The following is a 14,259-nucleotide window of genomic DNA, read 5'->3' as shown; positions in this document are numbered from 1 at the left end:
TTACGCAGCCACAAGCAAGAGAGTAAAGAGCAGGCCGGGCATTCTTGATGAGTAGATGCAGAGGGTGATGAGAACACAGGGGCTTTCAGGTACCACACTACTCATTCAATCAGAGCAGTGATTTGGCCTGTCCTGTGAGAGCATTTTCCTATGACTACGAGCAACGGTTCCTAACCTGGGGGTCGAACAACCCTTTCACAGGGGTCACCCGATTCATAACAGTAGCAAAATTAGTTATGAGGTAGCAACGAAAACACTTTTATGGTTCCTCACCACAATATGAGGAACTATATGAAAGGGTCACAGCATTAAGAAGGTTGAGAACCACTGATTTAGAGGGAGATTCGCAAATTTCTGCAGATTGCTGGGAAACACCAGAATAGACAGGATTTCTTCCTCTCTTTCTCCTCCGAATTCTTCTAGGGAATTTTGATAACCCACAAATTCTCCACCAAGACCAACAGGCCAGAAAATTCTATTTAAAATGCAAATGAAACCGATAAGCCTAACAGCTATTATACCCTCTCCTATTTCAACTCGCTTTCTCTAGCTCTTGGGGAAGTCAATTCCATACCTGTGACATTAAATAGTGACTTTTTATTCTTAAATAGCCCCTCCTTTTTAAATAAGCAAGGCAGAGATTCTTAGAGAGCACAGTTAATGACAGAAGTCCTGCTAGCACCGCTTCCTCTGTCCCCACCCCCAAACTGAAAAGACAGGTGTCGTCGATGCCACTCCTATACTTCCCTTCCACCCACTCTGTTTTTCCATTTGAATTTTGCAAACACTGCAAATTACAACACTCATTAAAACCTTTGAAAGGGAGTCATTGATTAAAAAAAAGCAAGGCCCCTCAATTTGCAACTTTCCATGATATGAATGAAATGGCACGAACTAATTATGACCCCTAAGCTGAAGGGGTCCTCGACAGACAAATCATTCATACGTTGAAATGGCACTTTCTAAAACCTAGCAGGGCCTAATTATGACTCAAATGAGCTTCGGCAGATGTTTGCCAAAAGGCCATTCACCTGAGCAGCTCCACCGTCTCGGAGTACATGGTGTAGGGAGACTTCGCTTCCAGCGGGTCTCGCTCCATGGCGTTGCCGCACTCAGTGAAGGAGAGGGCTGCGTCCGCGTAGTTGACAGCTTTGCGGAATTTCTCAGACTGAAAGAGGAAGAGGACTCGTCAGCGTGATGCTCCCTCTTCTTCCTCCAGAGAAGTGCTCCCCCCAAGGGAGATGCTTTCTCCCTAGGGAACCACTGGAGGCGGCTTTGGTTGCTGCAGCTGGGGGCATGATTGCTCCTGGCATCCAGTGGGTGGGGGCCGAGGATGCTGTGAAACAACCTATGATACACAGGTGAGCCCCGCAGGAGAGAAGTAGCTGGCCCGCGTGTGCTGAGGATGCGAAACCCAGATAGAGGTGGTGATGAATGTATGTATCTGAACAGCAAAGCAACTGATTGGAGGTTCTTTTGTTATGAAAAGGAGGCTGAGTGGGAAGAGAACCCGCAAGGACAAATGCAGCCGAGGTATCAGGGGTGGTTTGTGGTATTACTGAATTTGCTGCTCCCGGGATCATTCTAGTGGAGGCCAAGTTACTGCGTGCTGAGCTTACTGACCTCACTAGCCTCTGTGGTGTCCAGAGAGCGAGCTCACAATGAAGACCTGCTTGTCTTCAGCCTCCTGGGCAATGAACCCATACAGTCTTGGCTTTCCACTTCTTAGTGAACACATCAAATCAGCCCCGCCTCCAGGAGCCACGTAACGAATGGATGCTATTGTCATGAAAGAGATAATGTGAAGCTGTCCTCTGTTGACAAGAATCACATCACATGCCTTGCCAATGATGGTCTGAAATAGCATGTCCAAGAGCCACAAAATATTGCCCCACTAAATATTCCCGTTTAGTAGAACTTTATTGCAAAAGGTTTGAGCCCTGATAATAGTCATGATGGAACTGACTTAGACATACTGATTTCTTTTTTATGTGTCATGAATATTATATATGACACTTTTATAGTGAGTGTTTTATAACACTATTTAACACATTCAGTCTTTGAAAGCTGGATGTAAGAATCCCACTAATAGGGTCTTTTATGCAAAAGAATCCCTATAATGCAGATTGAGCTCTTTTAATTTTCCTGTATACCTTTTATCAAAATATTTCCTATGCAACTGTGAAGGCTTCAATTCTCAAAATGGCAGAGCGACTATCTCTAGGAAAGGATTAAGTGCAACTATAAAATGATGAGTTACGGGTCCTGCACAATCTCCCACTATAATGACTCTCTTTCCAATAAATGTTCTTCAGCTTTTATGTACTGCAGGAAATTGGTGGCTTCCTTTCTGGAAGCGGCTGTGGGAAAACACTGGTGCCTACCCAGATCACAGTGATTTCATGAAAACCTGGGTGCATATGCAGATGATCTCTTTTCTCTCTTGCCTCCCAAGATCCTTTTCTTGGCTCCACCAGGCTTTGCTGGCTCTCCTATTTGGAAGTGAATCTTTACAAGCTGATTTGGAAAAGTCATTTTTTTTCATTTACTATTCCACAGCTGAAGGAGCCTTATGGATAATCTAGTCCTGTGATTCTCGACCTCCCTAATGCCACGGCCTTGTCATACAGTTCCTCATGTTGTGGTAATCTTCCCGACCATAAAATTATTTTCATTGCTACTTCATAACTGTAATTTTGCTACTGTTTTGGATCAGGCAACCCCTGTGAAAGGGTCGTTCGACCTCCAGGGTGAGAACCGCTCCTTTAATATACACTTCTCTTGATGTGAGTAGTTGTTTTGCTTTTTAAACAAATGACTCAACACAGGTGGTGGCATTAGGAAGGCTGGGAACCACTGGACCAGAGTATATATTTTAATTTATTTGTGTTTTCTCTCTTTCAAATACTTCCTAAAAGAGCTGGTTGAACTGCAATCGTATGCTTTCGGCTCCAGTGTAGACAGAGGTCATGCAAAAAGGGTCATTCCTCTCAATGAGTTTCTCAACTTTTCATCCATTATCATCCCCGCGCCCTGCCTGGAATCATTAAAGATATTTTTTAAAAACAAAAATCCATGAAATTGTTGTATCAAACACATGCTAAAGACCTCTTTAATGCCTGGTGGCCCCTTGAAGGGCCATAAATCATTTTGATATCTGAGATCTTGTTCAGGCACTTCCTAGAGACCTACTTTCTGCCGCCATGAGGGTGGTATGTCTGCCATTGAGAATGCTTATTCTAGATGGATGAGACCAAGAGTGATTGCAGAGTGGTCACACAAACACATCCTAGAAGGCAAAGCATGATTTGAATTCTGTGCCATTGGTTTCCTTCACAGCCTCAGACAGGCAACCCACTAACCACAGGAAACAGGCACTCCAAGGAACCTGTATATGCTCTCTTGTCCTGCGTTTGACCTAGGGCAAACTCCAGAGCCCTTCTGCAGTGCTGTGAGGTGGGGATCTTTTAAACAAAACCCAATGCCTTTCGAACCTCTAGCCACCCATAGGAGGGTCGCAGATGCACTCTTCTCCAGCTTTGTCATTGTTGGTGCAGGTGACAATTGTGTCCAAGGGACGATTCACACCACAAAATGGCCAGCTGCTGACAGTAGCCAGGTATTCGGGATTACAGGGGGATGGCAGACAGTAGAGAAGGTGCAGAAGCAAGGGCCATGGCCACCACTGCCAATCTCACACTCGTCCCCATGTAAAGATTACTGCGGCTTTCCCGAAGAGCCCTCCCTGTGCCAAACATCACCTGACAGCTTTGCCCGGGAGGCAAGGCCTCGCGGAGGATGCTTACATTTAGTTTCTCAAACACAGCGTGTTGAATGGACACCTCTAATTTTGTTGGGGTGTAGTCAGAGGGAGGAGCATGAATTCAGCATGCTCTCTAGACCAGGGGTTCTCAATCTTGGCTGCCCTTTGGAATCACCTGGAAGCTTTAAGCCCCATGCCTAGCTCTTATGTGCAGAAGTTCTGATGTCATTCTTTGGGGTGTGACCTGGACATCATTGGGGTCTTGGGGTTTCTAAAGGTCCCCTAGGGATCCTAATGTATGGCTGGGGTTGAGAAATATGGTTGGGACCGTCCGTCAAGTACTGGTGGGGGTGGTCCAGACACTTGGGGGCAACTGGGCCATGTGTCCTGGGGAACCTGCATGACACCACCTTCTTTCTCTGCAGGGGGCTTCCAGTAACATGCACTGCCAGCAACAAGGAGCCACGATGCTGCTGCAGAGCTGAGTTTCCCCAGGGTGAGCTTCAAGGCACGTTCGCCAGCTCTCCACAGCCTTCTTCCCTCACCCAATACGGGTGGGCAGGGCCCCACGGGAGCCCCTCTGTCAGACAGGGTGGCCTCTGAAGTTGGGGCAAGGAGAGGACGGCAGGGAAGCGACTGCTGTTGAGAGTGAGGAGCTGCGAGGGGTAGCAGAGCAGATGGGGTTTGTGCTACTGACCTCTGGGCAGATGGGGACAGTACCTTCCTTGCTTTCTTTCAAAGCAAATTACCTAATGGGGGCAAAGCTATGAGAAGAAGGGCACCTACCAGGGCATCAGCTTTGTGCTTCAGCTTCTTAGCCTCCTGCATGTAATGATCAGCATTGTGGACCCTAAATAAACAGAACGCATGCTCTTTCAGAGTTCACTATTGAGGCTTTTTCATCTTCTGATTAAAACACCAAAGAGTCAGACCATTAAAACAAACTATTATTATTGCTACACCTCTATTCTCATATAATGCCTTGAAAAAGGTAGATGCATGCTTATGTCATCATAAACTTTGAAATAATCCTATAAGTGCCATTGCAAGTGCATAATGGTTTATTAGGGTGAAGAATCCCATTGGCCAATCTCCATCATCAGAGGGCAATCTATTTGTTAGCACATGTTTGTTTATAAGAACATGGGTAGGAAAGCAACCTGGGATTCAGCACCTGCCCTTGGAAATGGCACCAAAGCTCCACCAATGAACGTGGGCCAGAGCCATTTGTTGGTGGGCACAGAGATACAGGTGGGAGTGGGCAAAAAAAGACACCAAAACTAAACGCAGTCTATGGAGTCAAGTCTGACTCCGAGCAACCCTATTGGACAGGGTAGAACTGCCCTTGTGGATGTCTGAGGCTGTAACTCTTTATGGGACTAGAATGTCTTATCTTTCTCTAGCGGAGTGGCTGGTAGATTCAAACTGTCGACCCTCTGGCTAGCCACCAATGCATAATGCATTATGCCACCAGGGCTCCTGGCCATGGGCTCAGGATGGTTATAGGAGTTGGTGCTTAAATTTTAATTTGGGGCCACATGGCCATAGAATGAAAAACATCATACCCCACCCCACCCCCACTCCATCCCCTTCACTGGTCCTAAATTGTGTTTCAGAATCTGGGGACCACATACGAGTCATCAAAAGTGAGCTTGGGTCTCCGGACATTGGTGGTGGTGTTGGACAGGAGCGGCAGCGCCGCCCAGGACGTCATCTCCAGGTGAGTGCTCTCCATGAGGCCGGCCGTGATGGCAGTGGTAATGGAGGAAATGGTGGTGGTAGTGGTTGTCGTGGTGGCCGTAGCTGTGGTTGTGGCCGTAACAGTGGTAGAGACCCCGGCAGGAGTAGTGACGGTACCAGTGTTGGTGACAGTGATGGTGGCTGAGGCTGCCTTTTTGGGCGTGTCTTCCTCCTGGGAAAAGGGAGGACAAGGAACTTCGCTTAAGAGCAGCTCTGGAGACTGGCTTCTGGAAAGAGGAAGGAGGAGAGCAAACTACCAGCTTTCATCCTATGGTGACACCCCAAACCGAGCTCATCAGGTACTGTTACATGGCTGTATCAATCTAGTAAGAACCCCATTTGCCAAGATCCAAATCCAGTAGAAAAGGCAAAGGGGGAGAAGAAGGAAGGGGGGGGGGAAGGGAGGAAAGACGAGATGGAGACAGAGAGGCTGACTGAAAGAAGTCTTCTGCTCTAGGGGAACCAGCCCAGAAGCTAATTCTAGGGTGAGCAGAGTCCTTAGCTCACCTTGTAAAAACTAGTCTAGCAGACAACACACAGACCTCAGGGATAGTGTGGATTTGGTTCCAGAACATCAAAATAAAGCAATCCTGCACTAAAGTGAGTCACACAATTATTTGGCTTTGCTAGTGCATATAAAAAGTTCTGTTTGTATTATACTCTCATCTACTAAGTGTTCTGTAGCGTTCTGAAATACTGTGAGAATATCCAAAACCTTCTACATGGAGCTGCAAAGTGAGCACCTGCTGTTGGAAAAATGAGGGACAGACTCGCTCAATGCAGGGTTGCCACAAATTTGCCACTTGTTACAGAAAGAGAGAGCGAGAGAAATATATACAAAGTGCAATACAATAAAGCACAGTAAAATGAGCCATGCCTGTGCTGGCAAACCAAGCCCTGTTCTGCAATAGTCGGTTCTTTCCCTCATTCGATGCATGTGACCAATTAACACCCCTCTACGACTGCATCTCCTGGTTGTGAGGTCTCATTTCCACCAGTTGGAAAATCCAAAGGATTCCCTTCTGAATTGGCATTGTCATAGAGACCCTAGGGCCCAGTGAAGAAAGTAGGTCGTGAGTTGTGCAATTCTGCTCTGTCGTTTCTAAAGCAGTCCCTGCTGTGGACAATCAAGTGGTTGATTGTTAACCAAAGGGTTGGTGGTTCGAGTTCACGCAGAGGTATCTTAGAAGAAAAGTCTGCTGGTCTATTTCTGAAAAATCTGACACCTATGGGTCTGCCATGGAACAGAATTGATTCCACGGCTACTGTTTTACTGCTTCCATTACTAAACCCGACTCATCCGTTTGGGCCTGGCCACGTCTGCCAGGAAATCTGTGTCCCGTTCACGACCATAGGCCACTCAGAGTTCTGTCTTCCCACCAGCACTGATAGCCAACACTTTTACATTTGAGTTCTCTGGGCTCCTGTGTCATTTCTGCCTTAGATGGTAAGGGGTCTCTGCACCTTGAAGCCATCCCTGATTGATGACACCATGCCAGCGGCCACCCTGCCCTCCAGTCCAGTGTTGGCTACATGTGTGCGTCAGGCCTGCCTTCACCAGAAGGGTCACTTTAACAACTAGAAGCCAAATGTGAGATTTCTCGTACCCATGCCCATCCACCTTTCCCACCTGACCCTGGGCCTTCAGATTTTCACATGACCCTGCCCACCAAGGGCTCATTGACATAAATGCGTGCAGAGGCTGCACATCTGAAAATACTTATGCTTGGTATGGACAAAATATTTCTAAGCTCATCGTGAATTTTATTCAACCATTTTATTAGCATAAAAAGGAATCAGAACCATCTGAAACTGCTTAGCTAGCTCTGAGTTTCTGTCCCCAGAGCCAGACTGGCCCAGCCGGAATACTGGGGTCAGTTCAAGTCAATGCCATGTCTCTCGGTGGCCAAGATTTGTGACAAGGAGCCTGACACCCCACATCCACCATGCACATAGCAGTGACGTCACTTCTGGCCCCTCTGACTGGAAGAGCTTAATTCCATGATGATCACATGAGTGAAACAAGCATGTCCTCGCTCCATACTCGCCCATGCATGGAGCTTCTGGACCAGGGACCATGCTGAAAGCAGCAGACTGGAAACACATGTGGAGCTGGAAGAGGCCAGCCCAAGTCCACACCACGATTCAGTCAAATCTGCTCATTTGGGAGCCTCGGAGAGGTGTCTGAGGTAACCTGTTGTGCTGCTTGGACTACACCTCACGATTCCTTCATTCCTCACCACGTCATGGACTCTCCCAGGTTTCACACCAGCAATCAATAGAAGGCATGACCAAAAGGAGAGGTGCTGGTTTCTCAGCTCTGTCCCACTGTCACTGTCACAGAAGCGTCTCTCCTCAACCCAAAGACAGGTGGGGATTGGACTGAAGGCTAACTGAGGGTCCAGGTCTCTTCCCCTGCAGTCTCACTGGACAGGCATGAGGGCTGGAGAATTAACCTGGAAGGAAGAGTTCCACCTGAGCTGGAAGAACTGAGATGGGAAATAATAGGAAGTCCATACAGTTGTGGAATTTCCCTCTGCTTCTCCCTTCCTTTACTCTGTCACATCCCTAGCTGGCCTGATTGCATCACGGGAACTGGATTAACTTGTTTCTTTTCTGCACAGACACTTACATGCACAGATACTCCTTTGAAAGTTGAGCAGAATTTGCCTTCACTTCTCCTGTGCTTGTGTGCGGGGACCTGGGTAGTCATGGAGATGATTTTGTCATGACTGAAGGGACCAGTGTTGCCACTGACGTTTCTGCGCCGGGAGAGGTCCTCTGGCAGTGGGGAAAGTGCAGGAGGGGACAGCTTTTCTTCTTTCCTTCTATTGGCTCTCCTGGATGAATTACTTCTGAGGAGACAGAAAGCATAGGGGGTCATACAGCTTTGCTTCACTTCATCCTGCTTCCCCCCCCCCCCACGATGCTGGCATTTTCAGCTACAGTTATATTCTAGTTGGAAAAGAGTGTACAAAGCTTAGTCTAAAACGACCGCTATGGGGCAGAGGGTGGTGGGTGCGTGTTGGGGAGTTTTCCAGTTCACACACGCATGCATTTATTCCACACAAAGTATGTTTCAACATGTCTGAAGACAACCACTTGTCCTAGTGTCCTTAGGGCGCCTTCCCAAGGAAATGTCCAATCCAAGCTGTGGCCTCCACGGGCATCTGCTGACCCAGTCAATTCAAGGCATACAGGGCAGCTCAGAAGGGCATGGGGGTTGCTTTGGGGATTCCATGGGGGTAACTCTTGATCAGTTGTCCTGAAGAATGCAGCAAGATCATGGGGGCTTGTTATGAAGTTTTCAGAAAATCGCAACATACACTTGTGAGAAAAAGGCCAGGAAAAAGTTGTGTTCAGTAATTGTTTCTCATGTGACAACGTGCCCGTTCATTCTTCAAGGGTACAAAGGGCTGTCCTAAGGGAATGTCATGGGAAACATTGAGCCTGTCTACCCTGCAGCCCTCCCTGGTTTTGTCCCTTTAGATTTCTTTCTGCTCCACAAACTCAACATGGAAAATGAACATGCTGCTCTAAGTCCCTTGAGGATGCCTAAGCTGCCATTAAAAGAGCACAGAACTCTTTGGGGGAAGGATGAGGGCCATGGAAACAGTGCCTTCAGAAGTGTATAGACCTATAAAGTGGGTATCTTGAGCTACAATAGCTTCACATTTTCACACATGTTTTTCATAAATGTTCCTAGGCTTCTATACCAGTATTTTCCTTATCCTTATATAGAAAAATAGATAATATAGACATAGGTAAGACTATAGCTAGAAATCTATAGAGAGTATATGGATCTGAGAATAAAAAGTCTTAGAAGCAGAATTCCATGATAAATGTAAATGTCTAATGGAGTGCACTACACTCTGATATTTTCAATCTTTCAACAATATTGTTAATTATATTTTTATAGAAAATACAATACACACTTAAAGCCCATCATTTGTAGGCTGGTTCTTATTTCTTTTGTCCTAGAACTTTAAATGCTCAATCATTCAATAAATGGTACAATAAACAATTAGAGGAGGGATATTTTCTTAAGGTCTACTACCCTTTAAATTACTTTAAAAATCTAGCACACACAGCACTCCCGTAACACATCGCAAACTGTGTGCATGCATTGCTCTCCTGCCATGTCAAGGGCATGGCGAGCCACTAAGGTGATACTGTTATATAAAAGTACTGATGGACTCAACCTGACAAAACTCTCTTGGAAAACATATTCTTGCATCATAGTGACATTAGACAGCTGCAATTGCAAAAGTACTCTTGTGCTTTTGAACGGATTCCTCTGCCCATTAAACGGGCACCATCAAATACAGAGATTGGAAATAAATGAGAGAAAAAGAACAACTAAAACCTTGCCGCTAGCTGCTCAACATGGTAATTGGGTCATGGATTTTCATTTTAGTTACTGTCTCAGTCTAATCAATGAAGATTACTTGAATTTTAATCTTTTCGCGGACAACTAATATTGCACTCTGCAGCCATTTACTTTTCATGATTATTGACTACAAATTTCGATAGCAAATTACGTCAACAAGAATTTATGTTTTCCTCTTGGTCCACTTCAGTCAGTGTCTAGAGATATAGATTTATAACATCTCAAAGCAACAAATCAAAGAAGAACAAGCATTCAAGTGGTCTGATTTCCTGAACCTGGAGAAGCCCATAGAGTTCCCTTGTTCCACTTCTCCTGTCTTACATACATTTGCCAATTGTAATATTTGTTGTCTTCTTCACCTTTTGTTTCACCGGTGTGGGCTTGTCAGTTTTTGACACGCAGAAAAATGTCGAGAAAGAAGCCATAACTGTTTCTGCCATTACCTTAACTCGTTAGAATCAATGTCAAAAATACCTGTCAATGGATTTTGAAAATTGCTTTGACACACAGAACTGTTGAAGGAGAGCCAGGAGACCTGACTGCGGTGGCGATGAGCACAGTGACACCGATTCTGGTTCCCGAGGAACCCTTACAAATATCAGGCCATACTACCGACAATCCCCATGGAGGCATCAGGACTTGGGAATTTACGAAGAGCAAAGACAAGCTTTGCTGGGCAACTATGAAAAGCAAATGCTTCAACGTTTATGGCCTCTCCCCATGAGATGGTAGTGGGACGTGTCAGGAGAAGAGCTACTTTTTAGAGGCGGTTGGTTTGCCACTGGCTGGTGGCATAGTGGGTTATGCATTGGGCTGCTAACCACGAGGTCTGAAGTTTCAAACCACCAGCCACTCCTTGTGAGAAAGTTGAGGGGTTTCTACTCCCATAAAGAGTTATAGATTAGAACATCAATTTATAAATTATCAAAGGTTCATGAGGGAGGAAGGATGGCGGAGGGAGGTGGGGGGAAATGAGTTGATAACAAGGGTTCAAGTAGAAAGAAAATGTTTTGAAAAGGATGATGGCAACATATGTACAAATGTGCTTGATAACGTATGGATTGTGATAAGAGTTGCACAAGTCCCCAATAACATGATTTATAAAAAAGGAGCTACAGTCTCAGAAAAACCACTATGGCAGTTCTACCCTGTCCTGTAGGGTCACTGTGAGAGTGAATCAAGCCACTGGCAGTGAAAACCACTTAGCAAGACTGTCAAACTGACCTGTGGGGACTCAGTACATTCTCTGCAGTGGGCACCAGTGATGTGACACACATCGATCTGCCAGGAAGGGACATCCAGGAAGCATTTCCTAGAGACTCATCTGTTACTATCAGAAGAGTCCTGCCCCTTTGACTACTTCACATAATAGGGCAGAGGAGCCCAGGAAACGAGAAGTGGAAGCGTCAGCATCCTCCACAGTCCCTCTCAGAGGTCCTCCAGAGAAGCGCATGAGGGACTCGGTAGGATCCTTCTGTTAGATGATGGAGGGCTTAGAAACGTGAACGCTGTCTCATAGGAAATGTCAACAAGGCCAGAGGACGAGACAGCACTTGAGAAGGTTTCCAGGAGAAGACCCCTGGATTTGTCTGATGAACATAAGAACCCGAATCAGCTCTTTCCCCAAGGAATACTTTCCCAAATGCTACTTAGGTAAACATTGCTTTCCTATCTACCAGGAGAGCTGAAAGACATGATGTTAAGAAAACAAATGTGAACGATTAGCTATTTCATTCATGCCTGCTCATCTCTTCCATGACATAGAGCAGTGGGTGACGTGGATACTCTAGTAGTTAGACATCCTCCCCTCCCATCTTTTCCCTTTATTGTATATATTTTTAAAGCTTGGTGGTTCTTTTAATTTACTTAAAACTCTTTGTTGTGGTGAAATGTATACAAGAATAGCTTGGCCATTTTAGCCCTTTTAAAAGGTGTAAGCCAGTGGGCCCCATGCCATGCACCCATCCCCATCTTCTGGTTCCAACTGTTTTCTCTCCCAGATAGAAACTCAGAGCCTGTTAGTGATGGTTGCTTTTGATGCTGCCTCAGCTTCTGGAGTCATTAGCAAACCTTTGGTCTCTATGCATTTGATGATCTAGATATTTCAGAACTGACATCATATCATCGTGATCAATTTTGTCACTGACTCATTTCATTCAGCACAAGAGTTTCATGAGGTTCAGTCTGGGTGCAACGTGTAGCAGAGCTTCCCTTTTTTTATGGTTGAAAAATACCCCGCTGTATGGATGGAACCACCCTTTGCCTATCCACTCGTCATTTGATGGACAATGGGTTGTTCCCACTGGTTTTGGGTGGAGGGGCTCTTGGGAATAGTGCTGCCAAGAATATTGGTGTGTCTGTTGTCAAGTCTTCTGGGTATATACCTAGGAGTGGGATTGACGGGTCTGTACCTTTGCCTTGTGCCCTCAGGTGCCCTGAAGTGATCAGAGCTTGAGAACCGGGTGTCTGTTGCTACCTCAGTTATGTCATTTGAGTCCTTTCATGTGTGCCCTGCTATAAGCATGTTTCCCCATGTGCCAGAAGCACACTGAGGTGAAGGGGGTTGGCTTAATCCATTAGAAGGTTTTCTAGGCCCGAGAGTTCCAAACATGTGAGGGACTATTTCAGAGCTAAGTTCTTCCAGGTACTGCAGGTCCACAAATAGCTGTGGATCCTCAGGGAGGGGCAGCCCACGCTCAATTCTCCTTAGTACATATAACAAGCAGGGCCAATAGTTATTGGCCTCTGTCTACGTTTCCTTGTAAAACAGCAAGGATCCGGAGCAATGTAAGCTGATAACATATTTCCACCATCTTATCTGTGGCAGATTGATTATCACTGATGTTAAACAGGAATCTGTGAAATCAATTGTTAGCAGCAGCTAGCCAGATTGCCTCTCTGCTCTGGGCTGTTAAATCTGCTCCCAAACTAGTCTTTGATGGAAGTGATCTCTAATTTTACATGGATTGATGGCAATAATTACCCAGACGGAATGGTTAATGCAGCTGACATGGCTGTTAGTTACATTATATTTATAAGACAAAAGAACACAGTCAAATGCTTGGTATAAACAGAGGGCAGGACATCTCCAGGGAAGGCTGATACAATTGAGGGAGAGAGAGAGCCAAGGGTGCCTGCTGCCTGATTCTGGGATCTTCCACTCAGAAGGGGCAGTGCGAAGAGGTGTCAACTGGTTGCAATGGACGTGTTCACCCTTGCTGCTTTCCCGGACACTCCACTGTCCTCAAAAGAGAGTGACTCCCAGCCCCTCATCCCTCCGACCTCCCCAAACAAGTCCTCATGGCCACCATGGGGCTCCGGAGGTAGCTCTTGCCCCCAGGGCTTCAGATTAATGTTAAGTGAGGAGCCTGCAGGGAAGCAGCTGGCTGTTGCCTTTCCAGGGCAAGTTGTTCGTCACTATCAGAATGGAAAGTTCTCCCGAAAAGGGAGATCTGGAAAAGTGAGAGGTGCCTTAGGATGCTTCTCTTTGTAAAGCCGCTCACATCCTTTCTTTGTTTCGCACTAAAGAGTTCGCAGAGCTGACTTCGGCGACCAATGTGAGTTGGAGCAGTGAAACGCTGCTAAGGAGCTCAAGGCGCCACTCCACTCTGGTAGCTGCTACTGCGTCCTTTACCCCAGCTTGGCAGACCCCTCGGTGGGTACAACTGTCAGGCCTGGGTGGAGTGACACTTCTCTATCTGTACTGAACTTGCCTCTGAAATCGGGCTCCCCACCCTCGCCCCCACACCCCTGTGCCCAGTAGAGTCTATGGGGATCTCTTGTGAGTCTGAGCAATGGAGCCATGCTAGGCAGGCAGAGGGACTCACTCTCTAGTGTTGGAAGGCTTTTGGAGTGGGATTGGTGAGATGCAAGGTGGGAGCAAGCAGATCATGGACGCCTCCTCCAGGCGCTGCTTCTTCTCAGGAATTTTGTCTGCAGCCTCTGTTGGCTTTAACAGGAACAACAAGAAAAGGACACAGAGCATGAAACACTTTGTACCTTCAGACACTAAAAAACAAAAAAAAATCTCATGAAAAAAATCATCACGGTAGACTGTTTTGTTTTCTTCCTTGATTTCTAGATTGGGTGGGGAAGTTAAACATGCGTCTTTGATTGGCCAGAAGGAGCAATCTGCCTCCCCTGGCCTAGTCTTCCGGAGGAGCTGGTGGGAGAGAGTAGAGCTGGGACGTGAACCTCTACTTAGAAAGCTGGTGGCACAAAGATCTCCTAAGGCTAGTAAAGAGGATCTATCACTTTCAACAGTACCCCCACAAATGAGTTTGTACCTAACATAGCAATTCATGCCACACACCCTGTTGCCAGCAGCATGGGGACAGTGGGTGACTAAGTTAACTTCCATGATCAA

General features: G+C 46.3%; 1 protein-coding gene across 8 annotated transcripts in view; it reads right to left on the bottom strand.

Annotated features, from left to right (window-relative positions):
• The window catches only part of AFF2 (ALF transcription elongation factor 2), a 599,454-nt gene that overhangs the window by 24,751 nt on the left and 560,444 nt on the right, over positions 1-14,259 (bottom strand). For all 8 annotated transcript variants that reach the window (XM_075539353.1, XM_075539355.1, XM_075539357.1 and 5 more), the window contains 5 exons: positions 13,721-13,842; positions 8,136-8,358; positions 5,398-5,675; positions 4,550-4,613; positions 1,032-1,168 (listed from right to left, as the gene is read on the bottom strand). In XM_075539353.1, the coding sequence (XP_075395468.1) occupies positions 1,032-1,168; positions 4,550-4,613; positions 5,398-5,675; positions 8,136-8,358; positions 13,721-13,842 (824 nt within the window). The remainder of the gene's footprint in view (positions 1-1,031; positions 1,169-4,549; positions 4,614-5,397; positions 5,676-8,135; positions 8,359-13,720; positions 13,843-14,259) is intronic.

The sequence above is a fragment of the Tenrec ecaudatus genome, chromosome X (genome assembly GCF_050624435.1).
Source record: "Tenrec ecaudatus isolate mTenEca1 chromosome X, mTenEca1.hap1, whole genome shotgun sequence".
In the NCBI taxonomy this organism is placed as follows: Eukaryota; Metazoa; Chordata; class Mammalia; order Afrosoricida; family Tenrecidae; genus Tenrec; species Tenrec ecaudatus.
This window is presented reverse-complemented; position numbering and strand designations above follow the sequence as displayed.